Source organism: Mesocricetus auratus, unplaced genomic scaffold, assembly GCF_017639785.1.
Source record: "Mesocricetus auratus isolate SY011 unplaced genomic scaffold, BCM_Maur_2.0 Super-Scaffold_100676, whole genome shotgun sequence".
Taxonomy (NCBI): Eukaryota; Metazoa; Chordata; class Mammalia; order Rodentia; family Cricetidae; genus Mesocricetus; species Mesocricetus auratus.
In genome coordinates, this window is record NW_024429266.1 from 168,926,768 (window position 1) to 168,941,597 (window position 14,830).

The window sequence follows — 14,830 nt, forward strand, 5'->3', positions numbered from 1 at the left end:
TTTCCTTTGTGTAACAATTTGATGGGGGAGGCTAAAACCCAAGTGTTCAAGTTGAACCAAGTTGAACACTTGGGTTTTAGCCTCACATCTGAGTTTGAGACTCAGCTGTTGTATGCATTAACTGAGTGTTCTCAGTGCCTCGCCTTCTGTAGGCAAAGTCTGTTGTTGTTGTTGTTGTTGTTGTTGTTGTTGTTGTTTTTAATAAGTACAACATAATTCTGAGGTTGTGAAGGAGATCAAAGGTTCTTTCATTCAGTCATCACTAAGAGTTTCTATCCATTCTTGGCTTTAGAAATCTCTACATCTAGTAGTTCAGAGTTGTGAGCTTTGTATTTTTTATCACAGCAAATCCCTCCTAAGTCTGGGCAATTGTTGAATGGTCAGATCATTTAAGTGACCCAAGAACTCATTTCACTGACTGTTGAAGCCTAGATGTGCCATTCATTTATTCTGAAAGACACACTTTTCTCACATTGATTGGCTTCCATGCAATCAGCAGGGGCACTACTGGAGGAATTCTCCTGTCCTAGATTGTTAGTGGATTGTGACCCCCCCACCCTTCAGGCCTCTCCCCACACTACAGGTCCACGTTTGTTTTCTGACGCTGATTTCTTCCTCTCAGATTTTGATTCGACTTAGCAAGCTGTGTGTGCAAGAAAGCGCCTCAGTGAGGAAGAGCAGGAAGCAGCAGCAGCGGCTGCTGAGGAACATGGGCGCCCATGCCGTGGTGCTGGAGCTGCTGCAGATCCCCTATGAGAAGGTGACAGGGACCGGCATCCAGGCTGCCGCCCTCTAGGGTGGGCTGGGTCTCCCCTCCAAACACTTCATGGTTGGACTAGTGCCTGAAGAGCAACACGTGCTCATGACGCGGAGCAATTCTAGCTAAGTTACATGAGACAGACTTCCCCACACCTCCAGTGTTTGTGTTCTATAAAGAAAAAGGTCCCATTCTTCTGTCATGCCAAACCCTTGCTAGATGGAGATACCAGGTCTACACCAGAGGTTATGTGTGTGCACATTAGTTGGTGTTGTTCATCTTTGCCTGCCATATGGCCAATACAGAGTAATCGCCGTAAGTTATTGAAGGTGTGAGGAACATGGGACGTGAATGCTCTGGCCCTTGCTATCATCTGTCATCTGAGTATGAGTATGAATTTGGACCAACTTCTCCTCTCCTCATTGGTTTCATTTATTTGTTTGTGTGGTTGTTTATGTTTGCTTGCTCCCATGAGATTATCTTTTAGAAGGTCACTATCGTAGCTTGGTTTTTACTGCTGTGATAAATACCATGACTAAAAAGTATGTGGGGGAAGAAATGGTTTGTTTCGCCTTCTAACTCTCAGATCACAGCCCATCATTAAGGATAGTCAAGGCAAGAACTCAAGGCAGAAACCTGGAGGCAGAAACTGATGCAGGACTTTGAAGGAATGCTGCTTACTGGCTCATGCCCCATGGCTTGCACAACTTGCTTTTTAATACAACCCAGGACTCCCTTCCCAAGGATGACACTGCCTGCATTGGGCTATGCTATCCCATGTCAATCACTTGTCAAGAAAATGTCCCCAGTGAAGGCCAATCTCATGGGTGCAGTTCCTCGAGTGAAATTCCCTCTTTCCACATGTATCTGGATTTTGTTGATAAAACTCAATCAGCACAGGCAGGAACCTAACTACTCAGCATCTGTGGAGACAGACAAGACTCTTGGGGAAGCATTCATTCAAAGCTTGCAGTAGCAGTACAAACTTTGTGTTTTACCCACTTGGTAGATTGGGAAACTGAGGCCTAGGGAAGTTTGGTGTGACTCTGGAGTTCTTAGCTCATCCCTAACAACTCCAGAGGCCAAACCATTGGTGAAGCATCTTCTGCAGCAGGCCTACTACTGAGGGACTGTAGTTTGCCCAGCACTTTGCTGAACCCCTTGTGCTGCTTGACATGTTGTCCTGAGGACACTGTGACCAGGAAGGTTCAGGATTATTATACAGCCGTGTAAATAGGGTCAGCTACTCCCCTGTGGAGTCCAGGTCTGTTACTTGATACTCTAAATAGTGCCACACATAGAAGCTACCTTCTCACTCATGGAGAAGTTATGAATCAGGTGAGTTGTGCCTTTCCCCAACCACAAGGAAAGCACAAGCTGAATCCTTCTGGGATGTCAGACTTGTGGATAACTTGGAGTTAATACAGGTGAATGCAGGTCATCCACACTTTTCCAGTATGTAGTAGATGACTTGATGGCCATAGCTTGGTCCTTGGCTTTAATGATAGCTATTCATAGAGCACTCTTAAAGCATGTACAGCCAGATTGATTTGGAGTTGATGTCTCTAAGCCAGAACACACACACACACACACACACACACACACACACACGCGCGCACGCACGCACGCACACACAACACACGCACACACGCACGCACGCACACACACGCACGCACGCACACACACATACACACACACGCACACACGCACACACACACATTCTCTCTCTCTCCCTCCCTCCCTCCCCCCTCTTTCTCTCTCTCTCTCTCTCCTCTCCCCCTTTCTCTCCTCCCCCTCCTCTGTGTGTGTGTGTGTGTGTGTGTGTGTGTGTGTGTGTTCGTGTTCGTGCTATGGCGTGAGCGCAGACATCACAGTTTGTGAGAATGATAAGAGATTCCTGTGAAGTAACATCTTATAACACGATGTCTTCCATTCCAAGCCTGCCACCCTTGTAAAATACACTCTTTAAACCCCAGAAGCTCTTCACTGCCCTAAGCTTAGCAAATCCTTTTTTTTTTCCTTTTTTCAAAAGAAGAAATGAAAGCACTGTCAACCAGCAGTATCCCTCTGTACTGAGTCCTCTAATGTCTCACATCTATCTAGAACTTTTGCCCACACGTTAGAGGTACCCCGTCCCACCTCCACAGACTTGTTATTAAAGTCCCGTTGTTCTTCTGGTTTTTGTTTGATTACCATAGCTAGTTGCTCACAGTGCTTGTGTCGCTTGTTCCTGATGCGTATGTCTGGTCGTCCCAGGGTCGGGTTATTTTTTGGGGGCCAGAGTTGACAAGCTGTAAATATGGGTCAGTTCCAACACTGCCTTTTTGTGCCTAGCATGTCAGCTCAGAATGGCTGTTATATTTCCAGCTATTTACACAAGTACCCGCAGTGTTTTGGGTTCAGCTTCTCGACTCCCTAATCCTAAATATTTTCTGCCTTGCTCTTTAAGTTTGCTGACCTCTGTTGAAGCCAGAATCAATAGCCACTTGTCCTGCGCAATGACTGCTTAAGCACTCTACATGGATTTTCTCATTTACCCTCCTGATGCATATACCAAGTGGACACTTGTTTTTATCTCTACTTGCGGATGAGAAAATGGAGACACAGAGTATTGAAGTAGCTTGTTCCACGTCTCACAGCTAGGAGGTCCATGTCCATGTTAGATCATAGTAAATCAGACAATGTGAGGGTCGTAATTCCCTGCTGCCAGTCTCCTGCCTCTGGGAGGAAGTGATAGATACGAGATGCATTAGGTGTCTATTGGCGGAGGATATAAATGGTGACTCCCACTTTGGAAAGTCTCGTTCTCCTTTTACTGTATCAAGTGTTTGTGATTGAGTGCTGGGCATATGACAATCGGTTTTCTGTTTTATAACAATATTTAACTCTTTACTAATGCCAAAAAATGTTAATATGAAATCACATAATCTGAATTGTGCAAGAGTCATATGACCAACCATGTGGTATGCCCAGGGCAGATATTTTCCCATTATTTTTTAATAAGGGAAAGCTAAATAAATCTTAGTTTACAGATATGACTGGGGTTACAGAGAAAACAGTAGTGCCGGTTTAGTTGTCCTAATTTATCATCTTAAGGACTGTCCTTCTCTTCCCTGGTGTGTGGTGCTGGAGGTTGGTAAGCTTGGCAGTGGGTGAGCTCTAAAAAGTCAGCAGATGAGTTGAGGATTTACCAGCAGGGTTGAAATGGCCCCTACCCTGCTGTCAACACCCATTTTCAAAAGTAGAAATTCAGAAGCTCAGCCAATAGTAAACAGTGGGATCCTTCCATTAACTTTGACTTGGTGGCCTTTTCCTTTGCAAAAGCTTTGTGTTAGTGCTCGTGACCAATGGGAAAGAATTCATTTTCAGTCAAGGGGCATAACTCTGTTTATTCCTGGCTGCTTCTCAGTGGGTCATACAAGCACCTCACTTTACCCACAGTGTTGTGAGCACACGCCTCATGATCCCACCTTGGTGAAAGGTATTAGCATGGAGTAGAAGCCTTACAATACGTGCTTTTCCTGTCTCTCCTCCTGCACAGGCCGAAGACACCAAAATGCAAGAGATAATGAGGCTGGCTCATGAATTCTTGCAGAATTTCTGTGCAGGCAACCAGCAGAATCAAGCTTTGCTACATAAACACATAAACCTGTTTCTCAACCCAGGGGTAAGATACCAAGCCTCTGGGCAAACCTGTATTGGAGAGGACTGTGGGGACCCAGTTGTCCTTTGATATTGTATGTTCTGGGACTTGTTAGAATGTAGCATGCATTCCAAAGGAGAACATTTTGAACAGCTGACAAGATATAAATACTCCATACTGTGAGTCTAGGATGCCATTAGGCAAAGAAGCTACATTTATCTCTTTTCCTAATAACATCCATTACTGTGTCACAATTACCAATACAAAGCGAGAAGTCTCAGTACTTAGCTAAATATGTAATATGCCCACAAAACTTCTATATTGCATGTTTGTTAAGTATATATTCCTAGATACATTAAGTGTAACAAATTTTGTTTGTGATGGCTTCACACTTAATACATTATCTTATATATTGCATTTTTCCCACTTAACACGCCATTGATGCCTTTGTAAATTGGATATAAATGTTTTTTCTCACTCTTCGATGACTCAGTGGCATTTGATAAAATGGCTATAAGTTAAAGTTTGCTTCCTTATTAGTGAATAATTAGTCACTGTCTAGTTTTTGGTTTTGTAATGACACCGCAAAAGATATCTTTGTATGTTCAAATACACACATTCGGTAGAATCACTTGAGCTCTCTGTGAACAGATTGTTCTGTTAATGGAGTTATATATGTGGTTTTTGTCATGTTAGGAAGCGGAATAAAAGATAAAATGATAGAAGCACCCACCTTACATCAAGCATAAAACTCAGTATCTTTGAGTAACTGTATAAAATGTGCAAGACAAAATTCCTAGAACATACTATGGGATGCCTTCAGGACTCTGTGGCACATTACAGTGTGCAAAGAACACTAATTATAAAGAAAAATATCCATTAATTGAAGCTTGTTAAAATTAGCTTCTATTCCCAAGATGCTATCATTAAGAACAGGCAAGAGCAAGCCATAGAGTGGGAGAAGAAGACATTTGCATTACATGTGTTCAGCAAAGAATTGATACCCAGCATCTTTATAAAGCATTTTTTAATAAGTTAGTTAGGGAAATACAAGAGAGAATTTCTTTAAAAAATGTACCAAAACATGGACACAGCTGATTGACAAGACAAGGTCTTCACACCATTATGAATTGCCACAATGTAAACTGGCATACAAGATTTGACTAAAATTTAAAAAGTCTGTGTTGACAGGGGTATAGAATAGCTGTATTGGGCAGGTGCCATAGCTCAGTGCTTAGGGCACGTGTTGCTCTCGCAGAGGATGAGGGTTCAGTTTCTAGAACCCACAACCATTCATAACTCCAGTTCCAGAGACCCTGACACCCTCTTCTGACTTCTGCATGTACCAGACACACACAAGGTATACATACATACATTCAGACGAAACATTTGTACACATAAATCTCGAGCAGCTGTGCTATACTTCAAACTGTACTGTAAATACACACAACACCTTTTCAGAAGCCATTTAACAGTATCTTGTGGAAACCAGACGTTTGCTAGCAAATGGAGTAGCATGAAGCAAGAATGCGAAGCATGCTCACATGTACAAAGGCCTTGTGGGTCGTAGTAGCCTTGCTCACCTCACGTTTTAGCCTGCTCTGGCCTCTTTCTCACCTTCCTTGTGCTCCGCCCTTGTCTTGTGCCAGATCCTGGAGGCAGTGACCATGCAGCACATCTTCATGAACAACTTCCAGCTGTGCAGTGAGATCAACGAGAGAGTGGTCCAGCACTTCGTTCACTGCATAGAGACCCACGGCCGAAATGTCCAGTACATAAAGTTTCTCCAGACAATTGTCAAGGCAGAAGGGAAATTCATTAAAAAGTGCCAAGACATGGTCATGGCTGAGGTGACAACCACATATTTCCATCTACCTCCATCTGGTGTTCTGTAGAAACTTAAGTTAGTCTTAGCTGTGTGATTTGGCACCCTCTTGAGGAGCCATATGGAAAGGAAGGGTGTACTTGTACATGCGCATAGTTCCACGTTTGTAGCTTAGGCAAGAGTCTGATTGATTCTTTGTAGCAGTAAATCTATTGTAAGGCAATTTGGCTTGAACTCCTCAGGCAGAAAAAAGAAAGATGAATGCTAGACCAATGTCTATGTGGAGATTAAATGTGAGTGAGACCAGTAAGCCAGAACAGCTTCCTCTTTAGGAATTATGGCTTTTTATATTTGATTATTCACCTAATTAATTAGCTTGAGCGGTTTTGACTTAATATTTCACAAGGAGCATCTGGTCTGCATGATGGAGGCAGAAGTTTCATTTGGTTCTCCGCGGAAGTTGGTTGTGTGCGATGAATACTGTCTTTGATTAGGCCTATCCTGCAAACACGATGATGGCTCCCATCGGATTTGAGTAAACTCATTCTGTGTTTGGATTCATTGTACTGTCTATATCTATGGCTCCAGGGGCAGGAAAGTTGGCTCAGCCTAGGGTACAAATGCCCGTGGCATTGTTTAGTGGCTTGCATGTAATTGGTTCTCATGTCTTGATATCTCAAGACTTAGTATTTCTGTTAGAGTGTTTTCATGTACTATGTGGACTAAGTGAAGTAGTAATAACAGTAATAGCTACCATTTATTTGAAGTCTACAATAGTCTGCATATTGTTCTGAGAAATTTGTAGTTGATCATTTAATTATTCTGTACAACAAAACTCTGAATGATAGGTCACATTTTGTCCCCATTTTTACTTAGAAAAGAAACTGAGGCATAATGAGGTTAAGTAGCCTGACAAAATTATTTTTCTTGGGATTAAGACCCTTGATTAGAACTCATTCAAGTTGACTGCTAATAAGCCAATAGACTACTGAGGGAAGTAACACAGCGGTAGAATACTTGACTGGAATACATCAGGTCCTTGGCTTAATCCCTAATAATTCCAACAAATAAATATAAACTTCTGTGCTTACTGAGTTGAGGACACATTGGCAGGAGTAAGTAGTATTTACTGAGTTTATTTTGACTTCTGTTCCAGCCTGTTTTAAAACTTTTGTACTTCATATAATGCTAAAATTGATGTGTATTAAAATAGATTTATTAGGCACCACATCTTAGGAGACAAATAGGCATGCATTGCCATACTTAGCTAAAATGACTTGACATTTTGAAGAGAGAGGGCTGTAAGAAATGCATCTTAGTTAGAAGTGGATAATTTATGATCAACGGGATAAGACATTGGGTAGAAGACTTGCATCAGGATGCCTTCTAAAATATACCAAAAGATGGAAATACTTGAGCTAGAAAAACGATAGCCTGATAGTGAAGGCTAGCAGTCTGCATTGCCATTTAATATTCTGGTTTATAGACTAGTCTTCCCCTAGTAGATTTGTTATATAATCACCCTGATTACTTCTGTGTCCTTGGATGCACACCATGCTGTTAAAAATTTTGTTTGGTCAGTCTAGGAGAAAGTGGAAACCGGATGAGTTTAGTGATAGAGACACAAGTTGCTTGGGAAAGTAAGTCTGTCATCCTCTACACATAGAATTTTGTAAGGTTGGCTCACTCCTGAAAGCTTACAACACCAATGAGCACGTTTCTCTTTGTAGCTTGTCAATTCTGGAGAGGATGTCCTCGTGTTCTACAACGACAGAGCCTCTTTTCAGACTCTGATCCAGATGATGCGGTCCGAGCGTGACCGGATGGATGAGAACAGCCCTCTCATGTACCACATCCATCTGGTGGAACTCTTGGCCGTGTGCACAGAGGGCAAGAATGTGTACACAGAGATCAAGTGCAACTCCTTGCTCCCGCTTGATGACATCGTTCGTGTGGTCACTCATGAAGACTGCATCCCAGAGGTGAGCAGTTTGGCCCTAAGGGCACCCTTCTCTCAAGCTCTGTGCCATACATCGGGCCGTGGCTGGGTAGAGACATGGTGGTTGGCCTGGTAAGCCCTCGGGTTTAACACCCTATAGCTCATGTTGCAAAAACTTTTCACACCACTGGTGTTTTCGTGGATACTGATTTTGTATGAAAAGAACAGGAGGCAAATGAGTCTCTGCTTCCTCATAGAGAGTGGGATAAAAGCCTCTAGGCTGTGGAAGAAATTCAACTCAGAGAGGATGTCTCTCCCTGAACTGCCTAGAAGTGAGGCTAACAGTGAGTTGAGATACCCTTCACCTGTGCGTTAATTCTTTCAAGCAAAACCTCTTAGTACAGACATAATAAGTGACCATTATACAAAATTTGGGAACACTGGGTAACTGTAAGAAATAAAAAAGTACGTATAATTTCACTTCCCTTCAAAGAGTACCTTCAAAGTTGGGTATGGTGGCATATGCCAATTATCTCAGCACTCAGCAGGGAGGGGCAGGGGGATTTCCATGAATGTGAGACTAGCCTGGGCTACATAGTAAATGCCAGGTCATGCAGAGATACACAGTAAAACTCTTATCTCAGACAGACAACCAAGGAAATAAATCTCTTCACCCATTTTCCCCATTTCCTTCTGCATAGTAGCTGAGTCCTACTAGATCCTACTCTAGTGTTCCGATCCCCCACGTCACCATGGTTTGTTGTGGGACATTTGTACACTGTGCGCAGATGTGTTGCTGTGATTGGTATAATAAAAAGCTGAAGACCAAAGCTAGGCAGGGGGTACAGGTGGGATTTCTGCGGGAAGAAGGGAAGAGGAGGAGGAATCGAGGTGTTCAGACGACCAGGGCATGTGGAGAGGATACAGGAGGTACAAGATGAAGAGATGTGACACCATGTGCTAGAATGTAGATTAATATAAGTGGGTTAAGTTGTAAGAGCTAGTTAGGAGCAAGCCTAAGCTACAGGTCAAGCTTACATACTTAGTAAGAAGTCTCCATGTCTTTATTTGAGAACTGGCTGGAGGGATAGAAAAAGACTCATTACAATGATGCTTTTTAAAATTCTTGGTGTCTATAGTTACTCCAGATAATATGCTCATATCTGAAGATTTGGGCCTCACAAATAAGAGAAAAATGGTGTTTGTCTTTCTGGTTCCATATTATCTCAATTATATAATATTTCCTACTTCCGTCCATTACCTGAAAATTTCATTATTTCGTTTTTCTTTACAACTGACCAGAATTCCTCTGTGTATCTATACCATGTTTTTATTATCCACCATCAGTTTAAGGATATTTAGGTTGTTTCCATTTCCTAGTGCTGAACTATATAACTTCAAGTCATCTGGTAATATCTAATTTATTCTGGGAGACTTGCTCTCCTTGACATCCCTGGTGCATCAAGAGCTCCCATTGCACCACAGCCCTGTCCAACACTTGATGTTATCTGGTCTGTAGCACGATTCTAATAGGTTTTAATAATAAAAACCCCAAGTCAGATATAGGTGTTAATGCTGAAAGATAGAGAAGCAGAACAGCCAGCCACGAGTTCTTAGCTCTACTGAATCCTCAGACCAAAGGGATGATCCTGTGCCTATGAATCGCGAAACTGAATCCTCTGAGCTCCTGTCTCCTCATGCCTTCTGTTCCTCTCTCCTCCCAGCCATATCACTTCCAGTCTCCACCTCTCTAGTGCTGGAATTAAAGGCTTGTGACTCCCAAGTACTAGAATTAAAGGTGCAAGCCACCACTACTTGACTCTGTTTCTCTTTTAGACTAGATCAATTTTGTGTAGCCCAGGGTGGCCTTGAAGCAACAGAGATCCATATGCCTCTGTCTCCTGAGTGCTAGGATCAAAGGTGTGTACCACCACTTCCTGACCTCTTTGGCTAACTAGTCTGGCTAGTTCTACACTCTGATCTTCAGTCAAGCTTTGTTAGGTCATAAACAAAATATCACCACACTGGTCCCTTTTGTTTCGATTAGCTTACTGTGGAGTGGTATCTCCTGGTGTTCAGTTAATTTTCAAGTATTTACATACCATATAATTCTCTCATTTAAACTGTGCAAACTGCAGTCACAGAGTTGTATAGTCACCATCATCATCTGTTTACTCCAATCTAGATAGTCACTGATTTTTCTCTTCTTGTCATCATTCAGTATAAATGAAATCACGCAAGCATGTCTTGTTCTGGCTGGATTATTGCACTTAGCATAGTTTTTTTTTCACAGCCTGTGCAAGTTTCACATGCATTGGTACTTGATTATTGCCAAGTAATACTTCCTTATATTCAGATACCACATTCTGTTTCTCCAGCCTTCACTGACCCAGTTTTGCACTGTTTCCACTCATTATAAAGGGTGCTTCTGTGGACACTTGTATTCATCCTTTATGTAGACATAGGTCATGTCTTCCCTGGTTCACTCATTGCAAACATCTCCCAGCCTGAGCCGTGTAAAACTTAATGGAGCCTTCACAAACAGAAGCAGTGCAGCCAAACTTGAGCCTCTAAATTTGTTTAGAGTTGTTTTCGCCCAGTTTTATCTCAGGACCACAAAAACACTCCCTCCCTAAAGCATTATGGTTTTAAATCTTATAATTGTGAATCTAGAAAATCAAAGGCCACAGAAACAAAAGCCAGAAGGGGAAGTGGGGTGACCCTTTGTGCCATGCCGCACTGTGAGGAGGACGGAGCCATGGCTCCTCGGGTACTGAGCTGAGTTTTCACAAAAGCTTCTCCGCCACCCCCCCAGGTTAAAATCGCTTACATTAACTTCCTGAATCACTGCTATGTGGACACTGAGGTGGAAATGAAGGAGATTTACACAAGCAATCACATGTGGAAATTGTTTGAGAATTTCCTCGTGGACATCTGCAGGGTGAGGCTTGTGTGTGTGTGTGTGTGTGTGTGTGTGTGTGTGTGTGTGTGTGTGTGTGTGTGTGTGCACATGGGCATTTGATATGACATGTCTGTCTGTTATCCCTGTTCAGAAATGCTGTAAAGCCAACTGTGAATGTTATATGAATAGTTTTCAGTTTGTGAGTCTGTTCATAAAACTTGATTGTTTTTAATCCTTATTGGTTTTCTTTTTAATAATTCTTTATTTCATCTTATAAGTAATTTTTATAGCTCAAGAACTAATAGATTTGTTTTAAATTTTATTCTCTAACATTATAAAGGGCTACTCTTACTCTAAGCAGAAAAATTAGGTAGTGGATAGGTAAAATCCATCTTCTCATTGCAAAACCATGAGGTTTGCTATTACACATATGGCCTCCTATGTCAAGCTGTATCTCAGTAAAATTTGATTGGATTAAAGAACATAGGGCCTCATGGTGCATTTGAGCCTCCTCACTATGTGGGTGACAGAGTAGACACATAACTTATCTGGGGACAGTTTACCTTTCAGGGAAATTGGCTACTCCCGGTCCCATTTGCTGCTCTTCGAGGTTTCAGACTTGCCTGGGTACAGACAGGAAGTTGGATGGACGGCCATGCCAGGCTCTTACCCACTTTATTCTTCTGTGTTATGTCATGCTACTCAAGCTGAGTTTTCTTCTCTTTCCACAGTACAGTTTGTTGTTTGTTTATTTGCTCTGATTACTTCTTTCTGGGATAAATACTGACACACAGATCTTTAGCTCTGTCCTGTGATTGGTGATCAGCGGGGGAGGAATTGGTTTCTCAGTATTCTGGAGTAGGTTTGAGTGTCCCATTTCTGACATCTAACTGTGCTCCAGGCGTGCAACAACACGAGTGACAGGAAGCATGCAGACTCGATTCTGGAGAAGTACGTCACTGAAATCGTGATGAGCATCGTCACCACCTTCTTCAGCTCTCCCTTCTCAGACCAGAGCACCACTCTGCAGGTGAGATGCCTCTTGAAGTGGGGCTTTCATGTGGGCGTCTGCAGTCCAGGCCTAGGCAGCGTGGAGAAGCTGCTGTAAATGAGCCACTCTGCAAAGTTGGAACGGAAGGTCACCTTGTCAGGGACTCTTGGGAGCAGAGGTGCAGTTGACCATAGTGTCTGGAGGAATTGGCTCTGGGGCCTCCCCTGTCCTCACATACCTAAACCCGGGAATGCTCAAGTTCTGAATATTCAAGGCTATAGTAATTGTATCGAATTTACATAAAACCTACCCACATGCTCCTGAAGTCTTTTAAGTCATCTCTGGAAGAATTACAATGAGCCACACCAGGCAGCTGCTGTGTGAGGTATAGGTCTACTATATTGTTCAGGGGCCGAGACAGGCAAAATATCTATGAATTCCATACAGACCTGATCATTTTTGAGTATTTTCAGTCCTTGATTAATTGAATCCAAGGACACCTAAGAGTGACTACACCTGAAAATATAGGGATGTGTCCTAAAATTCTTTTATTCCAACCCCTCTTCGGTAATCTCCAAATACCAAGAACTCTGTATTCTGACAATGTGCACCTAGAATTCCTCACATGTGCCATGAGGCTGAGGTAAGATGTTGTTTAGTGGAACACAGTGGCTGCTACCTCACCAACTCTGTGGAGCACCATTCACCTGGAATTCTCTGTGAAACCTTCTCCCACTGTGCAACCTTGCCAGAGGCCTCTTCCTGTACTTACCATGTCAAAGCCTGTACTCTAATGACACAGGGGTCGTCTCACTGTTTCATTTACAACTCACGTCTGATTTGGTTGCTAAAGCAGTGACCACAGACCCATTGTCCAGACTGCAGAGTGAAAGCAGGACTCAATTTCTGATAGCCAGGAAGTCACCAATTGTCCTTGTCATGGACTGATTATTGGACTAGAATGGCTGAGTGAGAGACATGTTATAAAGTGTAAATTCTCCAACAGATATAAATAAGTAATATAAATTCTCCAAGAGAAGAATGATTTGTAGTCAATTTGTATAATGGATTTATGATTTATGCATTTCAGTAACGATAAGATAATGATTTTAGGACTGGAGAGATGGCTCAGCAGTTAAGAGCATGCACTGTTCTTCCAGAGAACCCAAGCTCAATTCCTAGCACTGACATCAGTGTGTGGCTCGCAACACACTAACTCTGGCTCTAGGCTAGAGCCTCTGTAAGCTCCTGCACTCGTGTGCTTATTTTAAAGAATTAAAAGGAATTAAAAATAAGAATTCATGCAAGCTCACCACAGACTGTGAAGTAGATGGAATGTTTGCAGTGGAGTAAACTCAGCCATTCATTCAACTCTCAGCCCAGTCATGCTTCAGATGCCAAGTAGCATCACCATGATTTCAACCTGTGCTGTCTGACCTAAGGCTAAAGTATGAGCTTTTCAGTAAAGTTTACTTTCCTAACCATTGCCTAGGAACCTCGTTTAGAAATAGCTAACCATCAGTAGTTAAGCCACCGAGGAGCGCAGTTGCCGTGTCACCTTTGAGTATCTCTACATGCTTGAGAAGTCGGGCAGGAGCCCATTAGGAGTCTGGTGCATGTGTTTGTACTTTAACACTAAGTGCCAGCCAGGAATGCGCCATCGCTAGTGAGGCGAGACCTGCTTCTCTGTAGAATAAAGTTATGAGCACTATGGTGATGTCCCCCCAGAGATCATGGAACAGTTTTGAAAACCGTAAACTGTGTACTGTGTGGGCCAGCAGATGGCTCAGCAGCACTTACTCACAGGCCTGACGACCTGAGTTCAGTCCTTGCAGCGAGAGAAACAACTCCCAAGGATTGTCCTCTGACTTCCGCAACTGTGCCGTTGAACGTGTGCACCTGCACGCTCACACGCGCGCGCACACACACACACACACACACACACTAGTGCATATGTGTACACATGTTCTCTAAAGTAAACCTTTAAATAGTATTTATATTATGGCTTCTCACCTTAGCTGCTACGGTTCCCTTTCGTGGAACAAATTTAACTAACTAATAAGCAAGAATTACCAGAGAAGTAAATCTTCTAACGACAGATGTTCTGAGTCCCTCCCTAAGGCATAGAGTATCTGCATGTATCAGAATTCGAGGTCTAATTTTAAAGAAGTGGCTGGTAGATTTCTGGGCGTTCACTGTCAATGAGCACTCCTCTACTTGTCTTTTGTAGGGCATGTCTTCTCCCTAGCTAGATCTCAGTGCCTCCTCCCTCCCTCCACATATGCCAGGGACAAAAATGATGAACTTGGCATTAGATGTAGCACTTTTGAGCTGCCAGCGAAATGTCCAAGAGGCAGCTTGGAAATGTAGAATCCAGGGAGGAAGAGGAGAATTTTGGAGGCTTTAGAGCGAGACAGATTGTATTCAAATCTCCATTCTGTCCCATGCGTGCTCTGTTAAGATGGCGAGGTCACTGAATTTCCAATGCTCACCCTTCTCCTTCACTCCCCTCCCTTTCCCTGTCTTCTCTTCTGGTTTTTCTTTCTATTTTGAAATGGGGTATTATGTAGCCTTCAGTGACTTCAGACTCACTCTGTTGCCAAGGCTGGCCTTTAATTCCTGATCCTCCTGCTTCACCCTCTCAAGGGTGCCCACCACACCTGGCTCAGAATTTCCTTTCCTATATGTCCACCAGGGATATGATGTCAGCTTTCCATGTTCTTGTGAGAATGAGAGGTGATATTCACTTGAAACATTCAGTACAGTGTCTAGC

The 14,830-nt window shown here is 42.9% G+C and overlaps 1 protein-coding gene across 9 annotated transcripts in view; it reads left to right on the forward strand.

Moving 5' to 3' along the window:
* Nucleotides 1-14,830, forward strand: part of Itpr1 (inositol 1,4,5-trisphosphate receptor type 1) — a 343,520-nt gene that overhangs the window by 176,207 nt on the left and 152,483 nt on the right. For all 9 annotated transcript variants that reach the window (XM_021224857.2, XM_013110375.3, XM_005066174.4 and 6 more), the window contains 6 exons: nucleotides 623-760; nucleotides 4,299-4,424; nucleotides 6,050-6,250; nucleotides 7,956-8,207; nucleotides 10,980-11,105; nucleotides 11,968-12,096. In XM_021224857.2, coding sequence (XP_021080516.1) covers nucleotides 623-760; nucleotides 4,299-4,424; nucleotides 6,050-6,250; nucleotides 7,956-8,207; nucleotides 10,980-11,105; nucleotides 11,968-12,096 — 972 coding nt within the window. The remainder of the gene's footprint in view (nucleotides 1-622; nucleotides 761-4,298; nucleotides 4,425-6,049; nucleotides 6,251-7,955; nucleotides 8,208-10,979; nucleotides 11,106-11,967; nucleotides 12,097-14,830) is intronic.